This window comes from Salvelinus fontinalis, chromosome 5 (assembly GCF_029448725.1).
Source record: "Salvelinus fontinalis isolate EN_2023a chromosome 5, ASM2944872v1, whole genome shotgun sequence".
NCBI lineage: Eukaryota > Metazoa > Chordata > Actinopteri > Salmoniformes > Salmonidae > Salvelinus > Salvelinus fontinalis.
Window position 1 is genome coordinate 34360068 of NC_074669.1, and position 25306 is coordinate 34385373.

General features: G+C 42.2%; 1 protein-coding gene across 1 annotated transcript in view; it reads right to left on the reverse strand.

Annotated features, from left to right (window-relative positions):
• Nucleotides 1-25306, reverse strand: part of LOC129855511 (collagen alpha-1(XXIV) chain-like) — a 245152-nt gene that overhangs the window by 12403 nt on the left and 207443 nt on the right. The window contains exons 41-47 of the mRNA XM_055923240.1: nt 24970-25023; nt 14407-14463; nt 13908-13961; nt 12280-12333; nt 12128-12181; nt 7429-7482; nt 5069-5176 (exon numbers count right to left, since the gene is read on the reverse strand). Of these exons, the coding sequence (XP_055779215.1) occupies nt 5069-5176; nt 7429-7482; nt 12128-12181; nt 12280-12333; nt 13908-13961; nt 14407-14463; nt 24970-25023 (435 nt within the window). The remainder of the gene's footprint in view (nt 1-5068; nt 5177-7428; nt 7483-12127; nt 12182-12279; nt 12334-13907; nt 13962-14406; nt 14464-24969; nt 25024-25306) is intronic.

Below are 25306 nucleotides of genomic sequence, written 5' to 3' on the forward strand. Positions count from 1 at the left end.
AGCAAGGAGGCATGGGAGACTGAGCGAGAGAGACAGAGTGGCAGAGAGGAGAGAGAGACAGGAGACAGAGAAAGACAGAGTGATAGACAGCTAGTGGTCATACTGTTTTGTCAGTAAGAAGATACTAGGTCTGGGGGATGGTGGTCAGGTCTGCGGGACACAGAGGCTCGTCTATGCTATGGTCCTCATCAGTCTCCTGCTTCTTTTTCACTAATAACAAGGGCTCCCCTGACTCTGTCTGACACAGGTTAGACCCACAGAGAGCAGGCTCCAATAAAAACAGCTGCTGACCAGGATGGTTACCTTTCACTGGTTATGCATTTCAACCAATTCTTAACATGTACACGGAAGGAGAGGAAGAAGTGGAGAAGAAGAGGAAGAAAGAAGAGGTGGAGGATGAAGAAGATGGCGATGATGGTGATGAAGAGTTGAACAAGTAGAGGAGGAGGAGGAGGAGGAGGAAGAGGACAGAGTGTACTGTAAAACGTTCCGGTAAGTCTGTCCCTCCAGGGTAGCTGAAGCAGTCATGTACAGTATTGTAGCAATGTGTGTAAAATCACCATGGCTGTTTCCTGCTGGGATCTCCCTCTCTGTGTGAGAGAGTCTGTGTGTTTTCACCGTAAATGCCTCCCTCCCTAACTGCCTCTGTGCTACCAGACCTGCTTCTTATGTAACTGACAGACAGGGTGGCTAATAATGAAGGGCCTACACTGCCGGTCTGGCTGTCTGGGGAGCAGGGGAAAGGACATCATGCATAAAATCCCTGCATACCCAGGGCCGCCGGGGCTGCAGACTTTAGTATAAAGAATCCCATTGAGCTCTGACCACAGAAACCCAAACAAATCAAATAAGCCATTTAATGACCAGTCATTTTCTGCCGAATATCCTTCAGCACTTTAAACACAGCTGGTGGGAGCAGGGCCCGTATTCATAAAGCATCTCAGAGAGTAAGAGTGTTGAACTAGGATCAGTTTCGCCTTTTAGATTATAATTACTGGACAGGGTGGACCTGATCCTAGATCAGTGCTCCTACTCTGAGACACTATAAGAATACGGGTCCAGAAGGAGAGGGAGATGGGAATGGGAGGGTCAGCCATATTGAATCCATTAAAAGCTAAATTTATCCTGTGATATGTGGATTTAATGGATTACAGGAGTCTTTCATCCTGATCGCAGTCTAGCCACACTCACATTTATAATGTGTTGTCCTAATCTACTTAATAGTGGGATAATCTCATAATTTTATTCGGTACATTCTTTAGTTTGTCCTTTGTTGGAGATTTCCTGTGACATAGCTAGTGTTGTGATTACGTGTTACGTGGCAGGAGAAATAGACGAGTGAGGTTTTTGAGCAAGGAGGCATGGGAAAAATACCATGCTATTGTTTGAGGAGAGTGCACAACAACAAAACACTTTTATCATGGCAACTGGTTTGATACATTCACCACTGAAGGTAAATAATGAATTTACACTCAGTAATCTTGCTCTGATTTGTCATCCTGAGGGTCCCAGAGATAACATGTAACATAGTTATATGTTTGATAAAATCCATTTTTATTTTCAAATGTAGAAACTGGGTTCTACAGTTTGAACCCCTGCTGTCTCTGGCCCCACGTCCCCCCTGCCCGGCCATCTAGATGTGTGAAGTTGAGTGTCTTTTCTGTAGGGAAGCTAATTATCTATCATTTAGGACATTCCTGGGAGTGTGTAAACTTAAATGTTTTATTACCATAGCATTTTTGTATGTTCTCTATAGTTATGTACCTGAAAATGTATCAATTGACCAATTCGGTACATTTGGGCAAACTACTGGCAGACTTGATACAAAATATTAGTGATATAGTGATGTAATTCTTCACTGGATCAGGCTGAAACTTTGCACACACACTGCTGCCATCTGGTAGCCAAAATCTAAATTACACCTAGACTCCTATCTGAATGAATGGCCTTTCTCTTGCATTTCAAAGATGATGCAAAACATTTAAATAGAAAATGTATTTTTTTGGTTTGTATTATCTTTTACCAGATCTAATTTGTTATATTGTCCTACATTCATTTCATATTTCCAACAAACTTCAAAGTGTTTCCTTTCAAATTGTATTTTATTTCACCAGGCAAGTCAGTTAAGAACAAATTCTTATTTACGATGACGGCCTACCTCGGCCTAATCCAGACGACACTGGGCCAATTGTGTGCCGCCCATTCACCAGCCTGGAATCGAACCAGGGTCTGTAGTGACACACTACAGATGCAGTGCCTTAGACAGCTGCGCCACTCGGGTGCCCCAAATATGTATCCTCACTTCAGGTCCTGAGCTACAGGCAGTTAGATTTGGTTGTAATTTTAAGCGTTTATTTTTATTTTTTTAAAGGTCCTATCCTTGAGAGGTTTTAAAGGTAAAAATTAATTAAAAAGGTGGATCGTAAAAATCACTCGGATTCAGACAGCGTGTCAGACTGTCAGCCACAGAGATTTAACCATGCTGAGAGAATGGCTCTCAAAAGTTAAATTACTCAATGCAATAATCCCCTGATTTACTGTGACCTACTGTATAGCATGGAAAGGGCAAGAGTTTGTTTAGGGCTAGATTGAACCAGAATTTGGGTTTACAGGAGACGCTGAATATGGCGATTCTCCTTTAAACTCAGGAAGTATCCATTCAACTTGCCATTCACCAGCTTTCCAAGTGTAATAATGTCAAAATACGTTTGGTACTTACCAAAGAGTGGAGCTTCGATGAGCAACTATTTTCATTACTGCCATTACGGCCAGTATGTACTTCCAAACAAGGTCTAAATAAAAAGGTACATGCAACTGAAAAAAAGGCTTTGTGTGGAAAGAATCTAAATTGTGTTTTTGCGCACCTCTTCTGCAATATTAGTAATGGAAATAAAATACACAAAATAAAGCCTATCTAGAAATATACAATCACTGTAAAAACATACCCTATATTGGGCTGGATCAGCCCACCTGTGCGTGGCAGTAATGAGTGATTTTATTGGAGGTGCAGAAGGGTTGGATTTGGTGCACGCGCACTTGGTCAAAAACAATACATGGATTCTTTCCAGACAATAATTTTTTTCAGATGCATGTAACTTTTTATTTACACATTTTTTGGAAGTACATACTGGCCGTAATGGCAGTAATGAAGATAGCGAAACTCCCTTCTATGGTAAGTACTGAACGTATTTTGACAATATTAAGCTTGAAAAACTGGTGAATGGCAAGAGTCGAGATTCTGGTTCAGGGACAGATTATAGGGCCCCATTCTGTCTGTGTATGTGTGTGCGTGTGTGTTTATATATATATACACACAACCAGTCAAAAGTTTGGACACACCTACAAGGGTTTTTCTTTATTTTTACTATTTTCTATATTGTAGAATAATAGTGAAGACATCAAAACTATGAAATAACACATATGGAATCATGTAGTAACCAAAAAAGTGTTAAACATATCAAAATATATTTTAGATTTTAGATTCTTCAAAGTGGCCACCCTTTTCCTTTATGACAGCTTTGCACACTCTTGGCATTCTCTCAACCAGCTTCATGAAGAATTCTTTTCCAACACAATTGAATGAGTTCCCACATATTCTGAGCACTTGTTGGCTGCTTTTCCTTCACTCTGCGGTCTAACTCATCCCAAACCATCTCAATTGGGTTGAGGTCGGGTGATTGCGGAGGCCAGGTCATCTGATGCAGCACTCCATCACTCTCCTTCTTGGTCAAATAGCCCTTACACAGCCTGAAGGTGTGTTTTGAGTCATTGTCCTGTTGAAAAACAAATGATAGTCCCACTAAGCGCAAACCAGATGGGATGCCGTATTGCCGCAGAATGCTGTGGTAGCCATGCTGGTTAAGCGTGCCTTGAATTCTAAATAAATCCCGGACAGTGTCACCAGCAGAGCACCCCCACACCATCACACCTCCTCCTCCATGCTGCACATTGGGAACCACACATGCGGAGATAATCTCTTCACCTACTCTGCGTCTCACGAAGAGACAGCGGTTGGAACCAAAAATATCAAGTTTGGACTTATCAGACCAAAAATAGATTTCCACCATTCTTATTGACCATTGCTCGTTTCTTTGCCAAAGCAAGTCTCTTCTTATTATTGGTGTTCTTAAGTAGTGGTTTCTTTGCAGCAATTCGACCATGAAGGCCTGATTCACGCAGTCTCCTCTGAACAGTTAACGTTGAGATGTGTCTGTTATTTTAACTCTGAAGCATTTATTTGGGCTGCAATCTCAGGTGCAGTTAACTCTAATGAACTTATCCTCTGCAGCAGTGGTAACTCTGGGTCTTCCTTTCCTGTGTCGGTAGTCATGAGAGCCAGTTTCATCATAGCGCTTGATTGTTTTTGCGACTGTGTGTGTGTCAGAGGAGGCTGGTGGGAGGAGCAATAGAAAGACGGACTCATTGTGATGGTTGGAATGGAATCAATGGAACGATATTAAACACATCAAATATATGGAAACCACATGTTTGACTCCGTTCCATTGATTCCATTCCAGCCACTACAATGAGCCCGTTCTTCTATAGCTCCTCCCACCAGCCTCCACTGGTGTGTTTGTGTGTGTGTGAGGGACAGGATATGTAGACTGATCACTGCGATTTCCGACATTTGAAAAGGTCCCGAGAACGTCGATATATGCATTCCTCTGCGCTCACCGTAAAAATTGGTTGCCCAGCACAGGGAGCAAACTCTAGATGTGTGGAGCCTGTGTGCGCTGCTTTGACCCCTGCGCCGCTTAGACCCCTGCGCCACGGCAGTTCACAATGTTCTAGCAAGCCGTGAGAATACTGAGAATATTGATGATACCTGATGGTAATTTTGTTTTAAACCTTCCCCCAAACCATAGCCCTAATCATAACCACTTGAAATTAAACTTAACCCTTTGAGTTGTTTCTGTTCTAACCCTGTAACCACACATAATTAACCCTGTAACCATGCGGAATTAACTCTGTAACCATGCAGAAGGAATGCATCAAAAATAGACGTTCATCCATAGTATGTTGAATTTCGAAGGGAAACTATGAGATCTTTTTGGGATATGATGCCAACCTGTCGCCCAGCCTTCCCTGGAAAACCTGGTAACCCAACTAGTCCTGGGAGACCGTCAGGCCCAGCGTATCCCTCCATGCCTCTTGGTCCAGGTAAACCAATGGCCCCCTGGGAAATACAAAACAACAATATCAGACTCAATCTGTCAAGTCTCCATGGAAATACTTGTAAAGGCATTAGCTATGGGAGCTAACCTGAATATTCAGGTCTCAGCCAGACAAGGTCACTTATCACTAGTGCAGTTGATCCAACCACCTATGCTACGACACACTAACCCTCTCATCTCCCAACCTTTTCCAGTCCCCCCAGTGCCTCCTCCCCCATTAATTGGCTGTATATACATCTACCTTCAGAGACATCTGGAATTAAGAGATGCATTCCTGACTGGCAGTGATGGACTGGGATCTATAACTGTTCTATGGAAAATAAAGGGAAGTTCATTTCGACCTCAACCTATTGCCGTGTTCTAATGTTGTACAGACTGACTATGCTGTATACTGCGCTGAACATTCTGTCTTGCTACTTCAACAAAACAAACCCAATGAAAGGTCACCTCATGGAGAGTATACACCATCGTTCAAAAGTTTGCGGTCACTTAGAAATGTTCTTGTTTTTGAAAGAAAAGCCATTTTTTTTGTCCATTAAAATAACATCACATTGATCAGAAATACAGTGTAGACATTGATAATGTTGGAAATGATAATTGTAGCTGGAAACTGTAGATATTTTATGGAATATCTACATAGGCGTACAGAGGCCCATTATCAGCAACCATCACTACTCTATTCCAATGGCACATGGTGTTAGCTTATCCAAGTTTAATTCCAAGTTTAATTCTCTCTTTCTCTCTTTCTTTCTTTCACTCTCTTGGAGGACCTGAGCCCTAGGACCATGCCTCAGGACTACCTGGCATGATGACTCCTTGTTGTCCCCAGTCCACCTGGCCCGTGCTGCTTCTCCAGTTTCAACTGTTCTGCCTGCGGCTATGGAACCCTGACCTGTTCACTCTGATTACTATTATTTGACCATGCTGGTCATTTATGAACATTTTAACATCTTGGCCATGTTCTGTTATAATCTCCACCCGGAACCGCCAGAAGAGGAATGGCCACCCCTCATAGCCTGGTTCCTCTCTAGGTTTCTTCCAAGGTTTTGGCCTTTCTAGGGAGTTTTTCCTAGCCACTGTGCTTCTACACCTGCATTGCTTGCTGTTTGGCGTTTTAGGCTGGGTTTCTGTACAGCACTTTAATATATCAGCTATATCAGTTTGAGAAACAGCATCCCTGAGTTGCCTCTTCACTGTTGACGTTGAGACTGGTGTTTTGCGGGTACTATTTAATGAAGCTGCCAGTTGAGGACTTGTGAGGCGTCTGTTTCTCAAACTAGACACTCTAATGTACTTGTCCTCCTGCTCAGTTGTCCACCGGGGCCTCCCACTCCTCTTTCTATTCTGGTTAGAGCCAGTTTGCGCTGTTCTGTGAAGGGAGTAGTACACAGTGTTGTACAAGATCTTCAGTTTCTTGGCCTTTTCTTGCATGGAATAGCCTTCATTTCTCAGAACAAGAATAGACTGATGAGTTTCGGAAGAAAGATCTTTGTTTCTGGACATTTTGAGCCTGTAATTGAACCCACAAATGCTGATGCTCCAGATACTCAACTAGTCTAAAGAAGGCCAGTTTTATTGCTTCTTTAATCAGCTCAAACCGTTTTCAGCTGTGCTAACATAATTGCAAAAGGGTTTTCTAATGATCAATTAGCCTTTTAAAATGATACACTTGGATTGGCTAACACAACGTGCCACTGGAACACAGCAGTGATGGTTGCTGATAATGGGCCTCTGTACGCCTATGTAGATATTCCATAAAAAACCTGCCGTTTCCAGCTACAATAGTCATTGACAACAATAACAATGTCTACGCTGTTTTTCTGATGAATTTGATGTTATTTTAATGGACCAAAAAAGTTGCTTTTCTTTCAAAATCAAGGACATTTCTAAGTGACCACAAACTTTTGAAAGGTAGTGTACGTTCTGGACATAGTTATGGAGTGCTCTGTAAATACCATCACTCAGCATGCTCTCCGCAATAACTCTTTCTGTGTTGTTTCCATCACTCCACAACCTCCCCCCATAATCTCTCCTTCCCTGTTTCTCTCTTGCCCTGTTTCTCCCCCATACAAAGCAGTCCATAACGATGTAAATGTCCTCTCCACGCAACTTATTGCATTTGGTTTGTTTGTTGTAGTACTGTAGTACAGAATCTACGGATCGGTATATCTCTTTCCTCCCTCTGTACCTCTCTACATCTCTCTCATCTCCTTCAGTCTATGTCCAATCTGCACTGTGGTGATGTGATACTTACCTCAACACCAGCGGTCCCAGTCAGGCCACTCACTCCTTTCTTTCCTTCTAAGCCCTGTAAAAACGCACACAGACACGCAATCTAATAATATACACATTCACATAAACAGACACACAGATACACATAGGCAGATACACATAGACACACAGACACACAGACAGACACACGGACAGACAGACAGACAGACAGACAGACAGACAGACAGACAGACAGACAGACAGACAGACACAGACAGGCACAGACAGGCACAGACAGACACAGACAGACACAGACAGACACAGACAGACACAGACAGACACAGACAGACATAGTGTAACGGTCCTGACCTGTTTTATGTTGTTTTTGTATGTGTTTAGGTCAGGGCATGTGTTTTGGGTGGGCAGTCTATGTTATCTGTTTCTATGTTGGTTTTGGTTGCCTGGTATGGCTCTCAATTAGAGGCAGGTGTTTTGCGTTCTCCTCTAATTAAGAGTCATATTTAGGTAGGGTGTTCTCACTGTTTGTTTGTGGGTGATTGTCTCCTGTGTCTGTGTCGATGTTACACCATACGGGATTGTTTCGGTTTGTTCGTGCGTTTTTGTAGTAAGTACTTGTTCGTTCGCTCTGCGTGTGTTATGTCAGTTCGTCGTACTAAGTCTGTCTATTTTCGTTTTGTTATTTTGTTAGTTTATTCAAGTATAGTTTGTTTCGTTTTGTCTTATAAATAAAATTCATCATGTATTCACAACCCGCTGCGCCTTGGCTCGATCACTACTCCTCCTTTTCGACCGAAGAGAGAGAGGAACTCCGTTACAGAATCACCCACCATACCAGAGCCAAGCAGCGGAGTAAACGGAGTAAGGGACAGGAAAAGAAGGAGCAATGGACATGGGACGATATATTGGACGGAAAGGGTTGCTACACATGGGAGGAGATCCTGGCTGGTAGGGATCGCCTCCCATGGGAACAGCTGGAGGCACTGAGGAGAGCAGAGGCTACCGGAGAGAGGAACCGGAGCTATGAGGGAACGTGTCTGGCACGGAAGCCCAAAAAGCCCGTAAGTAACACCCAAAAATTTCTTGGGGGGGGGCTAAGAGGTAGTGGGCCAAGGGCAGGTAGGAGACCTGCGCCCACTTCCCAGGCTTACCGTGGAGAGCGGGAGTACGGGCAGGCGCCGTGTTACGCAGTAGAGCGCACGGTGTCTCCTGTACGAGTGCATAGCCCAGTGCGGGTTATTCCACCTCCCCGCACTGGTAGGGCTAGATTGGGTATTGAGCCAGGTGTCATGAGGCCGGCTCAACGCGTCTGGTCTCCAGTGCGTCTCCTCGGGCCGGCATACATGGCACCGGCCTTACGCATGGTTTCCCCGGTTCGCCTACATAGGCCGGTGCGGGTTATTCCACCTCCCCGCACTGGTCGGGTGACCGGGAGCATTCAACCAGGTAAGGTTGGGCAGGCTCAATGCTCAAGAGTGCCAGTACGCCTCCACGGTCCGGTATTTCCGGCGCCACCTCCCCGCCCCAGCCTAGTACCTACAGTGCCTACACTACGCACTAGGCTACCAGTGCGTCTCCTGAGCCCAGTTCCTCCTCCACGCACTCTCTCTGTAGTGCGTGTATCCAGTTCGGTGCCTCCAGTTCCGGCACCACGCACAAAGCCTCCTGTGCGTCTCCAGAGCCCTGAACACACTGTATCTTCTCCCCCTACTAATCCTGATGTGCTTGTCCTCAGCCCGGTGTCACCAGTGCCAGTACCTCGCATCAGGTATAGAGTGGGCTTTGAGAATACAGTGTGCCCTGTCCCTGCTCCCCGCACTAGTAGGAAGGTGCTTATCCTTAGCCCGGTGCCTCCAGTTCCGGCACCACGCACCAGGTCTACAGTGCGCCGTATCCGGCCAGAGCCATCCGTCTCCCCAGCGCCATCTGAGCCATCCGTCTCCCCAGCGCCATCTGAGCCATCCATCCGTCTCCCCATGAGCGTCGAGAGCCGTCAGCCCGCCATGAGCGTCGAGAGCCGTCAGCCCGCCATGAGCGTCGAGAGCCGTCAGCCCGCCATGAGCGTCGAGAGCCGTCAGCCTGCCATGAGCGTCGAGAGCCGTCAGCCTGCCATGAGCGTCGAGAGCCGTCAGCCTGCCATGAGCGTCGAGAGCCGTCAGCCTGCATAGACCTGCCAGAGTCCTTCAGCCAGGATCTGCCAGAGTATATCAGCCGGGACCTGCCCCTTGTCCCGGTGCTGCCCCTTGTCCCGGTGCTGCCCCTTGTCCCGGTGCTGCCCCTTGTCCCGGTGCTGCCCCTTGTCCCGGTGCTGCCCCTTGTCCCGGTGCTGCCCCTTGTCCCGGTGCTGCCCCTTGTCCCGGTGCTGCCCCTTCTCCTGGTGCTGGCCGTTTATTTAGGGGATGTGAGTTTTAGGGTGGTCATTGGGAGGGGAAGACAGAAACGGGGAGTGACTATGGTGGTGTGGGGACAGCGTCCAGAGCCGGAGCCACCACCGTGGTCAACTGCCCACCCAGACCCTCCCCTGGACTTTGTGCTGGTGCGCCCGGCGTTCGCACCTTGAGGGGGGGGGGTTCTGTAACGGTCCTGACCTGTTTTATGTTGTTTTTGTATGTGTTTAGGTCAGGGCATGTGTTTTGGGTGGGCAGTCTATGTTATCTGTTTCTATGTTGGTTTTGGTTGCCTGGTATGGCTCTTAATTAGAGGCAGGTGTTTTGCGTTCTCCTCTAATTAAGAGTCATATTTAGGTAGGGTGTTCTCACTGTTTGTTTGTGGGTGATTGTCTCCTGTGTCTGTGTCGATGTTACACCATACGGGATTGTTTCGGTTTGTTCGTGCGTTTTTGTAGTAAGTACTTGTTCGTTCGCTCTGCGTGTGTTATGTCAGTTCGTCGTACTAAGTCTGTCTATTTTCGTTTTGTTATTTTGTTAGTTTATTCAAGTATAGTTTGTTTCGTTTTGTCTTATAAATAAAATTCATCATGTATTCACAACCCGCTGCGCCTTGGCTCGATCACTACTCCTCCTTTTCGACCGAAGAGAGAGAGGAACGCCGTTACACATAGACATACGTGCACACATTCCAACTGTTCAGTAACCAATAAAAACAAATCCTTTAAAAACATATATTTTTTGGTATCGTGTGTGATTACTTTAGGCTTAGTTCTTTACTATAAACTAAATGGACGTGTATATATATACAGTTCTGTGTAGTGCATGTTTAACTCATGGACCTCTAGTCTTGTGTTACTCTAGTAAGGTATATATTTCTAAGAAGGCCTAACGTGCATGCAATATCTGAAGACCACATTTAGGCTCTATTCAAAACTCCACGCCAAGGTGAATACATTCACAGGAGTCCTCTCTATGCGGCATCCACTCAATCTGATAAAATAGGCAAATAGGCCAACTCACATGTCTTAACAAGTCGAAGGTGTTTAGAACTAGGTACAGTGTGTAGATAACTCAGCTTGTGTTAGGAAATATGTAGATCAAAGAATAATATACTGTACATAAAGAGCTACATTCCATGAACATCAACATTATGTACGAAATAATCATTTTCACAGCTGAAAATGTATATTCACATTATTAAACTGCAGTTAAAATCATTCAGACTTCAAGTGAAATAATTCAGACATTAAATAAAATAATTCTGATATGAAGTGAAGTAAGTCAGACTTGAAGTGAAGTAAGTCAGACTTGAAGTGAAGTAAGTCAGACTTGAAGTGAAGTAAGTCAGACTTGAAGTGAAGTAAGTCAGACTTGAAGTGAAGTAAGTCAGACTTGAAGTGAAGTAAGTCAGACTTGAAGTGAAGTAAGTCAGACTTGAAGTGAAGTAAGTCAGACTTGAAGTGAAGTAAGTCAGACTTGAAGTGAAGTAAGTCAGACTTGAAGTGAAGTAAGTCAGACTTGAAGTGAAGTAAGTCAGACTTGAAGTGAAGTAAGTCAGACTTGAAGTGAAGTAAGTCAGACTTGAAGTGAAGTAATTACATTTTCCCAGAAGTTTAACTGATGCCAACTTTCTGCATTCCAGTATATATTCTCAAGCTTGCCTTCCCTTTTCAGAGAATAAAATAAAAAATGAAGAGTTCCCTTGTGGAAATCAGACAGAACACTTTGAAGCATGAAGTGCACAGTGGGTGGCCAAACAAACAATTCTCTCCTTCCCCCCCCCCCCCCCCCCCCCTTTCCCTTCATTCCTCATTCCTTTTTCTCTAATATCAAAGGCACCGATGTTCAAGCCTGTCTGCATTGTTTTGGCCCAGTCTGATTTCATGGTAATAAAATTGTTTTTGTCTCTCCCTTCATGTTTTCTGTTATGAGAAGGTAGCAGAACCAAGCAAAGGGGAGAGAATGCTTACGCACTGTCACTTCAGCTTGTTGATCGAGAGCAAAAACAACGATAGGTTAAAACCAGTTACCTCTTCGGTTATCTAACGGCTATCATGTTAGAAACTGCAGTTTGGAAGTGAGTGTCTCCTCTTCTATCATAGTACTGACAGGTGATTACTTATTAGCCTAACCCTCGTGGTGTTCAGAGCCAAGGAAGCCTGTAGGAAGGCTTCTGCAGTAGCCTGGTGATAACACTTTATTGACCAACAGTTCATCTAGAGATCTAGGGAAACATGATTTAACAAACTCTGTCCTTTCATTTCCCCAAGCCTGGAGCAGCATGAATCAGACACAGGGATTCACAAATAATCACACACACACACACACACGCACCTGAGTTCCCATTTCTCCTATTGGGCCCTGTTCTCCAGGTTCCCCTGGTGTTCCCTAGACAACAAAATCGCACTTATTTGATTTATTCTTATGTCAATGTGCAAAATGTGACAGAGAAATCGATGTGACACAGACTATTGTATTGGACTTACAGGAAGGCCTGGCGCGCCAACAGCCCCACGATGTCCAGAGGTACCAATATGACCCTGAAAACAACAATGAGACAAACACATTATATTCGGGTGAAACACTACAGCTACAAAGTCACTTCAACTGGGTATATAAACGAGGAGATTAAGTCAGGTCATTTAGTGACAGCCAGGGGTGGGGACAGTCAACTGTGTTTTGTTCCACTATGTGCTACACAAGGTTATCAGAGGTAAGCCTGGTCCTTCAGTTTGAAATGTTTCACAATAACATTGTGGGAGCGTTAAACAGTGTGCAAGTATCGGTATTTCTTTCAACAGCAGTAAGCACCATATAGTCCTCCAAGGTGCATACCATAAGAATAACAAACCCACTTAGTACTGTACTTCCCAGGCCAAGTTGTGTAGGTACATATTTTATTACAGTGGGCTGTAGGTAGCTCAGACTAGATGTGCTCTATAAATTTACCACTAAGTGGGGGGAAGTCCCATAGGCCGACCCGGCCGTGGACACACACACACACACACACACACACACACACACACACACACACACACACACACACACACACACACACACACACACACACACACACACACACACACACACACACACACACACACACACACACACACACACACACACACACACACAGGTAGAGTTAAGGACCTTAAGTTTAATGGAATCCTGAAAGTCTCTCAAGCCTCTCAACAACTGCCAAATAAAGATTAGCCACTGTGACTTTGTACCCAGATCCAGTTCAGCAGAAAAATGCTTATAAATGCTTAATGGCCCAGTGCACTCAAAACTTTCCTGTGTTTTATATCCAGTGTATTTCCAAACGAGGTTGTAATAATACTGTGAAAATGTGAAAATTATGATAATGCTCTTTTAGTGTAAGAGCTGTTTGAAAAGACTGCCTGAAATTTCAGCCTGTTTTGGTGGGATGGAGTTTTGGCCTGCCTGGTGTCATCACCAGGTGGTAAATTAGTTAATAGACCAATAGGAAAGAGCGTTCTCTGCCAATAACAGCTATGTGTCTTTCTTCCCCTCCCCAATTAGACCAAAGTCAGACAGTCTGAGCAAAATTCTTGCTTGAGAAATTGCTCTTGCTAAGAAGCATTTATTTTCTTCCTTTTGGCCATTTTGATTGAAAACAATCACAGTTAGCTACTTAATTGTTACTCATTGCATTGGGCCTTTAAAGCCCTCTCTCTCTCTCTCTCTCTCTCTGGCTGTCTGTCTGAGGAGGGCTGCGTTTTGGGAAACTATTTATAGGAGGGGAGAACTCTGGCAAATGTGCCGCAGGGGATTCTGGGATTCCACTCTCCACGACTTTCATCTTGTACTGCTAACTTCACACCTGACCTGAATGGTTTGTGTGTGTGTGTGTGTGTTTCATCAGTGTGAGTTTTCAGTGTCTACGCCAATAGCACCAGATTTCCTCCTGGCTTATCCCTAGGAATTCAGTAATCCAGGATGCTCCGTGTCTCAGATAAGCATGTGTGGTCTCAACAATGCCTGCTTTTCAACCCAGCACCAAAAAAAAGAAAGAAAGGAAGCAGAACAGAAAAACAACCTGAAAAGGGATTTTGTGATACATTTGATGTTGTGGTTTTTACGCTGGTTTTACCTGATATCCCTCATCTCCAGGCTCTCCGCGATCTCCTCGCTCGCCCGGGGAACCCTGCCAAAACACACGCACCAGCAGATGAGCCGGGCGACCACTTTGTAACAAAGAGTACATTAGGGCTCTGAATATTTTGAGGAACGGCTGTTTTTCACCTTATACACTCTGCCATGGATCATCTTAGTTTAGGCCGGAGTGACACTAAGGGCCATTGTATCTGTCATATTAGGGGCTTTAGCCCACAATACCGTCTTTGTCATAGGTTACACTGCTTACAATCTGTACTGAGGGTCATCTACTATACCACTTTGGACATCCACTCTCTTGGGCCTCGGTTCAGCATGGTTAGACAGCTATACCTCAAGCAACACCACTACTAGAAAACTCTTATATAATGCTTTAATAGGGTGACGTTTTGGTTCCCCCTCCCCCTCTCTGACTCACCCCTAAGCCACACACACATAGGAAAAGGAAGGATAAGTTGAAGGAAGGGAAGACCTACTGGTTCACCTAGTGGCCCGGCAGGTCCGGATGTCTTACTGTCTTCTCCGGGGTAACCCTGAAACACAACACGCCAGCATATCACACTCTGACACAACAAACGTAAATCAACTCATAGTTCAGGACATTTAGCCTAAAATATGCTGACCACGGAGATCTAAGATTTATAGAGCTCTATTTTATTAAGCCTAATGCAATGGGAAATCTAAGCTCTGGTGGTAACGCACTAGGTCCAGGAGTTTGCCCGAAATATTTTCACAGCTGTTATTATGAGTCCAATAGCTGCCGGTGGTTTTGATGAATAAACAAGTTGTATGGGTAACGAGGGTTTGACCACTCACTGGCCAATCAAGACATTCCATGGCTTAATACTACATGTCTCAAGTTCTGCAGGTTATTGACGGTTTTTGCGCTGTCTTCAACTCCAACTCGACTAGAGGTATGGAATATCCTAGTCCATTAAGGCTTGATACTACAGTTTATTAAATAGCATAGGCTACAGTAATGAGTGATAGCAACAGAAGAAGAAAAAAATCCAGTGTTTGCTCAATATGTTTGGAGTGTTGACAGTCAACATTGTTGCAATTGGCTGTAACGAGTATTTGGCCTTTACGCATCGCACTTCTCCTCAAATAAAAATGCTAGTTCCCGTAAATTGTATTGCATGTGTGAGGCACGTTCTCAATAAGCAAGTTCTAAATGTTTCTAAGTACGAGTTTCACTAGATTATCTCATCTCTCGTTCCATGTTTTTTTTTTATGCACATCCAAAATAATAACAGGAGCACGTTAAAATAAAGTCATAGCCCACATTTATAAAAATGGGATGTCTGCTTTCAAGGATTTTATGTAATCTATCACAAGACATCTAGTGGTCATTTTGGGTACTTCAGATTATCACAGGTGTCATATCTGTCCCTCTGTGTGGCACATGTAAAATATATGATAAAAAATATATATATTTTGAATGACAAAGCAGTAAAACATTATCCTAAATATTGGTGTTTAATAGGATGGTTTCAGCATGAAATCTCCTTTTTATATTTTGTTTGACACTATTTATTTTACTATGTCAAAATGTGTGTTTTGGCATCAAACTGGTGGCAGTTGAGTTGCAGAGTTAATTGAGTTGCAGAGTAAATAGAAGAAAATGCCATTCTTGATTAGCCCTTTGCTGCACACATGTAGATTTTTCCCACATAAAATATTGCATCCTATTTTTTTTTTAAGATTTAGGCTTTCTGATAATAATAGTAAAATATCACTTTTATCCCCCACATTTAAAGAAAATACATTTTTGCTACCTCAGGGCGACACTGTGCCATAAGGGTACTAAAACACCAAGGAAAATCAGATATTTTCAGAACATTTATTCAGTGAAATAATATGTATCCTATTAAACACCAATAGATTCACAAAGCTGATGGTTTATATTTAGGATAATGTTTTACTGCCATGTCATTCTGTTTAATTATTTCATTATCTTATTTAATGATTTCATATATTTTGCATGTGATAAGGCTGTGATAATCTGAAGTACCAAAAAGGACCACTAATAAAAACAAGCACTCTTTTTATAAGAAAATACAAGTTGGACATAAACTAGTATTTCACTGCCTCTCAAACCTGATCCTGGGGCTCCTTCTTCCTTTTTGTGGGGCAAAAAGGTTTTCTGTTTCCTGAGGGCAACGATGTACAGTAGAGCATTAGATCCTTTTTTTCATTAATTATGCTATTTTCCCTGGAACCATATGATCTATCTGGTAGAAACTCATGGACAATATGGACAGATTTTAAAAAAAGAATACGATATGAATATATATTTTTTTAAAGCTATTCAAGTACAAATTTCCAAAGTTACAATAGATTGCCATAGATTTTCTGTTATCCAAATTCCTTTAGATTACGGTAACTTTGGTAAATTACCGGTAGCTTTGCAACCCTATCCTCGTAATATAGTAATGTATACTATGGGCTCTATTTTCAGCTACTGTTAAGTCAGTGCAATTGTCAAACGCGCATTTCTTTGCAATTTCGACCTTTGAAAGTTTCCAGTAATCCTGTATATCCTCCCTTTGCAACCAAGTCCCATATTATGGCAAGAACAGCTCAAATAAGCAAAGAGAAAAGACAGTCCATCATTACGTTAAGACATGAAGGTCAGTCAATCCCGAAAATTTCAAGAGAAAGTTTCTTCAAATGCAGTCACAAAAACCATCTAGCACTATGATGAAACTGGCTCTCATAAGGACCGCCACAGGAAGGGAAGAACCAGAGTTACCTCTGCTGCAGAAGATAAGTTCATTAGAGTTACCAGCCTCAGAAATTTCAGCCCAAATAAATGCTTCACAGGTTTCAAGTAACAGACACATCTCAACATCAACTGTTCCGAGGAGACTGCGTGAATCAGGCCTTCATGGTTGAATTGCTGCAAAGAAACCACTGCCAAAGGACACCAATAATAAGAAGAGACTTGCTTGGGTAAAGAAACACGGGCAATGGACATTAGACCGGTGGAAATCTGTCCTTTGGTCTGATGAGTCCAAATTTGTGATTTTTGGTTCCAACCGCCATATCTTTGTGAGACGCAGAGTAGGTGAATGGATGATCTCCGCATGTGTGGTTCCCACCGTAAAGCGCGGAGGAGGTGCAATTGTGTGGGGGTGCTATGCTGGTGACGCTGTCTGTGACTTAATTAGAATTCAAGGCACACTTAACCAGCATGGCTACCTGGAAAAGCATTCCAGGTGAAGCTGGTTGAGGGGCGTCCGTGGGGCGACGCACAATTGGCATAGCGTCGTCCGGGTTAGGGAGGGTTTGGCCGGCAGGGATATCCTTGTCTCAGTATGTAAAAAATGTAATAAAATGTATGCACTCTACTGTAAGTTGCTCTGGATAAGAGCGTCTGCTAAATGACTAAAATGTAAAATGTAAATGTTGAGAGAATGCCAGGAGTTTGCAAAGCTGTCAAGGCAAAATGGTGGCTACTTTGAAGAATCTTAAATATAAAATATATTTTGATTTGTTTAACACTTTTCTGGTTACACGATTCCATATGTGTTATTTCATTGTTTTAATTGATTCACTATTATTCTACAATATAGTAAATAGTAAAAATAAAAAATCCTGGAATGAGTAGGTTTGTTCAAACTTTGGACTGGTACTGTATATATACAGTCCGTGTATTTTTTTTTTTGTATGACAATTTTTTTGGGGGTGCTGCAGAACACGCTTACTTCCCACTGCTATGGAGATTAATTCACCTTTCAGCAGAACAATAACCTAAAACATAAGGCCAAATCTACACCGGAGTTGCTTACCAAGAAGACAGTGAATTTCTGAATGGCTGAGTTACAGTTTTGACCAGTGGAGGATCCTCAGAGGAGGAAGGAGAGGACCATTGTCCTCAGTGAATTTCATTAAAATTAAAAAAGTAAAACAAAAAAAGGTTATCCTTTTTAGATAAAACTATACTAAATACAGTGCCTTCGGAAAGAATTCAGACCCCTTGACTTTCTCCACATTTTGTTACGTTCCAGCCTTATTCTAAAATTGATTAAATAGTTTTTTCCCTCATCAATCTTTTTTTTATTTAACATTTATTTAATTAGGCAAGTCAGTAAGAACAATTCTTATTTACAATGACGGCCGACCCCGGCGATGCTGGGCTAATTGTGTGCTGCCCTATGGGATACACAATCACGGCTGGATGTGATACAGCCTGGATTCGAACCAAGGACTGAGATGCAATGCCTTAGACCGCTGCGCCACTCGGGAGCCCCACACAATACCCCATAATGACAAAGCAAAAACAGGTTTAGAAATGTTTGCTAATTAATAAAAAATGGCTGGGCCATTCAAGTACATTCAGAGACTTGTCCCGAAGCTACTCCTGCGTTGTCTTGGCTGTGTGCTTAGGGTTGTTGTCCTGTTGGAAGGTGAACCTTCGCCCCAGTATGAGGTCCTGAGCGCTCTGGAGCAGGTTTTCATCAAGGATCTCTCTGTACTTTGCTCCGTTCATCTTTGCCTCAATTCTGACCTGTCTCCCAGTCCCTGCCGTTGAAAAACATCCCCACAGCATGATGCTGCCACCACCATGCTTCACCGTAGGGATGGTGCCAGGTTTCCTCCAGACAAGACGCTTGGCCTTCAGGCCAAAGAGTTCAATCTTGGTTTCATGGTCTGAGAGTCTTTAGGTGCCTTTTGTCAAACTCCAAGTGGGCTGTTATGTGCCTTTTACTGAGAAGTGGCTTCCGTCTGGCCACTCTACCATAAAGGCCTGATTGGTGGAGTGCTGCAGAGATAGTTGTCCTTCTGGAAGGATCTCCCATCTCCACAGAGGAACTCTGGGTTCTTGATCACCTCCCTGACCAAGGCCCTTCTCCCAATATTGCTCAGTTTGGCTGGTCGGCCAGCAGGAAGAGTCTTGGTGGTTGCAAACCTCTTTCATTTAAGAATGATGGAGGCCACTGTGTTCTTGGGGACCTTCAATGTGAGATAATTTTTTTGTTACCCTTCCCCAGATCTGTGCCTCGACACAATCCTGTATCAGAGCTCTATGGACAATTCTTTTGACCTAGTGGCTTGGTTTTTGTTCTGACATGCACTGTCAATTGTGGGACCTTATGTAGACAGGTGTGTGCCTTTCCAAATCATGTCCAATCAATTGAATTGACCATAGGTGGACTCCAATCAAGTTGTAGAAACATCTCAAGGGGAATCAATAGAAACATGATGCTCCTGAGCTCAATTTCGAGTCTCATGGAAAAAGGTCTGAATAGTTACGTAATTAAGGTTTTATTTTTTTTAAATTTGCATTACATTTGTCATTATGGGGTATGTTGTTTAGATTGCTGAGGATTTTTAAAAATGTAATACAGGCTGTGTGTAGCGGTTATAGCTGTCTGTGTGTAGTCGTTATAGCATGCATGATATGAAGGTTTTGCTTGTAAAGTTTTTTTCGCCTGGTCACAGACAGCTGATGTGTTGTGCACTGAAATCCACAAGTGAAGAGAAAAGTTGAGAGGAGGAGAGCACGTAGATATTTGCTCGAAGGAATTATATATACAACGAGCAAAGTGATCATGCTGTTTTTATATGGCTGCTATGAAAGTGAACTGTGTTTGCGTGTGATCAGGGGTGTATTCATTCCACCTATTCTGTTCAAAAAAAATCTTAAACAGAAGCAAAATAAATGAAACTGGGATAAAAATACCTGAATTTGTCCAATAGAAATTAACATTGGCAACTGTTGAACTAATGATTACTCCCTAAATCAGCTAGATGCAGGCAAGAGTGTGCAGCTGTATTAAATGTGTCACCATGATTACTCAAAATTCTATACGTTTAACATTTTCATTCATAGCCTAGGTTGTAGTAACCTCATGATGGGTACAAGGAAAATGTGAGTATAAACCTATTGATGTTACATTGATGTTACATTGGAATATGAATGACAGTCATCTAATATGTGTGCTTTTCGTAGAGTTGCCTCACATTAGCTTTACTTGGAAGAGGCTCCACCAAACATTCCACTCCCTGCTTTTACATGACCATCCATTCGGGTCTGGATTTTAGCGATTGTATCGCCGTCATGGCTTTGTTTTCGACCAACAGTTATTTTATCATCTATTGTCGCCCTGGATGTCTGCCTCATGTCTGCCTGGTTGAGGGCCTCTCTTCGGCCTCCTCCTGTTACCTGCTGCACTTCTCCCCCACTGCCCTGGTCTGTCTCTCCCAATCGGGTACAGGGGCCCCCGCCACTCTCTCTCTCTCTCCCCGGAGCTTTGCTCGCCCAGTGTTCTGTTATCTTTGTACGTGCTTAGCGCTGTGTTTTCTCTCTCATGTTAATTGATAGGGCAATAAACAAACATGCTGCTGTTGCTCATTTTGCTGTTGTCTACCCTTGGCTTTTACAATGTTGGCAAAACTTTTAGAGCCCGTTGCTCTGTGAATGAGGGAATATATGACTGTTTCTCCCTCGTGCCTTGGGAGAAACCACACTCTTGCTCTGTAAATGCATGCGAGAACTCTGCACATTTCTCCCAAACAACATGTGAGAAATTGGACTCTTGCGCTTACATGTCAGGACTGTTCACTTGCTACTTAACCATTTCTCTGGACTTTACACATCTCCTGAAATATGTGGTGTTAAAGACTCTGGTGACTGTGGATTGTTGTTCAAGTGTTGTCTGTAAACCCAAATGTTGTAACCCCCGATCTAGACTTGCTATTATCTTGCTGCTTCTACAGTCTGGAAATGTGCAATCTAAACCAGGTCCTGAAATTCTTACCCCTGCCGAATTAAGTAGTCCGCAAGGGTTGTATTGGATTGTATTTTCGACTTGTTATCACAGCATGTCAACTCTGAGTTTGTCTTGATGGGTGATCTGAATCAGGATTGGTTAACATCTAGCTCGTATCAACTCAAAATTCTATGCAGTACCTATAATCTCACTCAGATTGTCAACAGTGTAAGTAGGTTGAATGTAAAGTATCGTCTGAAATCCTCTTTGATTGATTTGATTTTAACCAATACTCCTCATAATTTTAATGCTTCTGGTATTTTTGACAAATTACATACGTTATCACTGTGCTATTGCCTGTGTGAGAGATGGTAAAATTCCTAAGTGATCTCCACGTGTCATTACGAAAAGAAACTAGAAGCAGTAGGATATTCAAGGTTTTTTACAGTATTTAGCATTGAATGGAATAGAATTGAATGAATCCCTGATGTCGAATTAGCCTTTTCTTACTTCTACAAAGCATTCCAGGATGTATGCAATAGGCATGCACAATTCAGGATTAAGGGCAGAGAGAACCCTTGGTTTACTGATGAATATACTAAAATCATAAGGGAACAAAATGCCATGGGGGCTAAAGCAATAGGGTCTGGTTCGGCGGATGATTGGATGGCTTTTAAAAGTCTTCGAGATCTGGGTGTGGCTATAACCTAAAAGCTGAAAGCAGACCACTACCTTAAATCTACTTCATATAATTTAAATCATCCCTCCCAATTTTGGCAAGTAGTGAAAGGTTTTTAGTGCAAAAAAGATACACAGCTTCCCAAACAATTGTTGGTAGACACACAGATTGTAAATGAGAGAACCTCTATTCTGAAAGCCTTAAATTAGCATTTTCTAGATGCACACGGTTTATTTGAAAAGGTTAAAGGTCTAAATGAGCCCCCTGTGAATTTACCTGACACCCCTGTGCACTCCTTCACCAGAGTTCTCCTTCTCATCCTTCTCTGTTTCAGAAGTGCGTAAAGCCCTGAAATAAATAGATAGAAAGAAATCCCCTGGCCCTGATGATCTTGACCCCCGCCTCCTACACCTAGGTGAAGAAATCATTGCTCCCCCTTAACACATATTTTTAACCTCACGCTTGACATTAAGGAAATCCCAAAGTTATGGAAATCTTCTTTTGTACCGCTTCTCCTGAAAGGTGGAGATCCTTCGCTACTTGACAACTATCGACCCATATCAAAATTGTCTGTACTGTCTAAGGTACTGGAATCCTTAGTTGGTAGGCAGCTGAAGGCCTACCTCCAAGAAAACAACATCTTAAATGGAATGCAATCAGGTTTAAGGTCTGGCCACAGCACTGTTTCAGCATCATTGAAGGTTTTAAATGACATCCATTGTGTTCTTGACAAGAAGTTACATTGTGTGTCTGTCTTTATTGATTTGTCAAAAGGCATTTGACACCGTGGACCATGCTGTGTTAGTGCAAAGGTTAAAATGTTATTGAATTACTGGTCATGCTCTAGATTGGTTTATAAACTAACTATCGAATAGTACGAAATGTGTAATGGCGGATGGTTGTAAATCTGAGTTCATAGAGTTGTGCTCAGGTGTTCCGCAAGATTCTATTTTGGGCCCACTGTTGTTCATTTTGTATATCATCAACATTTGGGACCATATTAAAACAACAGATGTTCATTTTATGCAGATGACACTGTTCTTTATTCAAGTGATAGTAGTTTATCTTTGGCATTTGAAAATGCCCAAAGAGCATTTAACACCATACAACAGAATCTGTATTATTTGAAGCTGGTTCTGAATTCGGGTAAAACAAAGTGCATGGTATTTTCTAATGCCAGGCATGTAACTAATGGATGGACATACTATGTAACTAATCAGATCAGGTCAAAGTGTACAAATATTTGGGAGTGTGGGTGGATGACAAGCTGAGCTTCACTGTTCATGTAGAGAATTTAGAAGCTCAAGCTGAAAATAGGTTTTAATTACCGGCATAAGGCTTGTTTTTCTCTGGAGGCCAGGAAGGAGCTGGTATGATGTATATTACTGCCGGCTTTAGATTTTAGTGATGTTATATACAGCTTTGGAAAATTTTAAGAGACCACTGCAAAATTATCAGTTTCTCTGGTTTTACTATTTATAGGTATGTGTTTGGGTAAAATTAACATTTTTGCTTTGTTCTATAAACTACTGACAACATTTCTTCCAAATTCCAAATTAAAATATTGTCAGAAAATGACAAAAAATATGCAGTGTTGTCAGACCTCGAATAATGCAAAGAAAATAAGTTCATTTTCATTTTTAAACAACACAATACTAATGTTTTAACATAGGAAGAGTTCAGAAATCAATATTTGTTGGAATAACCCTGATTTTCAGTCACAGCTTTCATGCGCCTTGGCATGCTCTCCACCAGTCTTTCACATTGATGTTGGGTGACTTTATGCCACTCCTGGCGCAAAAATTCAAGCAGCTCAGCTTTGTTTGATGGCTTGTGACCATCCATCTTCCATCTTCCTCATGGGCTGGCCATGACAGGGTCTTGATTTGGTGGTCCTCCAGTTGTCTTTTTCTGCAAATAAATGCTCTAAATGACAATATTTGTATTTGGAATTTGGGAGAAATGCTGTCAGTAGTTATTCAAATAAAACAAAACAAAATATTTTACCGAAAAACATACCTATAAATAGCTCAACCAGAGAAATCGATAATTTTGTAGTGGTCTCTTAATTTTTTCCAGAGCTGTATATGCAGGGCTCAACTGTCACGGCCGTCAAAAGAAGTGGACCAAATTGCAGCGTTGTGAGCGTACATTTTCCTTTTATTAGAATGTCGCCAACAAAACAAGAAATTAAAGAACTTAATTACTAACAATTGGATACCACGAAATTGGGGCGAAAAGGGGGTAAAATAAAAAAAAATAAAAAAATAAAAATAAACAAAAGAACAACCATGATGCTTACAGGGCATAAGTGCCACTAACAAAAGTCAACTACCTACCCTGAAAGGAGGGAAAAAGGGCTACCTAAGTATGATTCCCAATCAGAGACAACGATAGACAGCTGTCCCTGATTGAGAACCATACCCGGCCAAAACATAGAAATAAAGAAACATAGAAAACAAAACATAGAATGCCCACCCCATATCACACCCTGACCAAACCAAATAGAGACATAAAAAAGGCTCTCTAAGGTCAGGGCGTGACATCAACCACTACCCTGAGAGAACTTGATTCAGTATATCATGTGGCCCTCAGGTTCATTACCAATCAAAAATGTCTAACACATCATTGTGATCTCTACAGCGCAGTTGGCTGGGCGTCATTGACCTTGTGTAGGCTTAAATGCTGGTATACACAGATTTATAAGGCCATATTGGGTAAAATGCCACTTTATCTCGGTTCTTTTTTAAATCAGATCAGTAAATAAATATCAATTACGGTTCCATTCTCATTTGCTTTTAACATTACCAAGAATTAGAACAGGTTATGGTAGAAATCATTATAGTTACTCAGCTCCGTGGTCCTGGAATTCTCTCCTGAACATTAGTCACGTTGGTGGTTTACACACTTGATCGATGTAAATATCATAGAAGAGTGTAATTGTCTTTTTGGTCAGCTTTTTTTTCTTTTCTTTACGTAATATGTAATTTTTGTACTGTATGTGTCTATAGTTTTGTTCAATGTTGTGTTAGTGTATGTAAGTTGTTTTGTCTGAAACTTTGTTCCCCCTGCTGCTGTTGGACCAGGTCTCTCTTGAAAAATCGATTTTATCTTAATGAGACAAACCTGTATAAATAACGGCAAAAACAAATAAATAAATAATATATATATATATATATGCTATAATAGAAATAAGGCCATGCTCATAAAAAAAATCTATCATCCTCCCTCATCTTCAACGGCACCAACCACCACTAGTTTTGACTTAATTCTATATGAAAATATATGGCAAGCCCTGAAAACCAATTTGACAGAGCTTGAAGAATTTTGAAAAGAATAATGGGAAAACGTTGCACAATCCAGGTGTGGAAAGCTCTTAGAGACTTGCCCAGAAAGACTCACAGCTTCAATCGCTGCCAAAGGTGCTTCTGCAAAGTATTGAGTGTGAATACTAATGTAAATGAGATATTTCTGTGTGTAGATGGGTGAGAGAAAAAAAATGATTTAATCCATTTAAATTTAAAGTCAAAGGGTATGAATACTTTCTGAAGGCACTGTACATGGCGTATATTTTCAAAAGGCTAAAAATATAATAGTGTGTGCAGAAGGAGGACAAAAAAACATGTAAATACTCAGGTTACCTTTTCACCTTTGGGCCCAGGAGGTCCAATGGATCCTGGCTTACCGGCGTGGCCCTAAGAATAACCAAACCCATGATTATTCACCTGACAAGTCATATACTGCAACTCACTGTAGACAGTACAATAACACAGAACTTGACATGGCGTAGATTGTCAACATGTGTTAACAGTGTTAATCATGATGCCTTATAATAAACACACTAAGGACAGCAAAGGAGAGATATTTCCCTGGTATAATTACTTATTTGGCAGGCCCTCAGAAATCACTCAAAAACTTGGTTGGGGTGTGTGAGCAAGCTAAGAGTGAGTGTACAATACAAACTAACTAAATAGATAC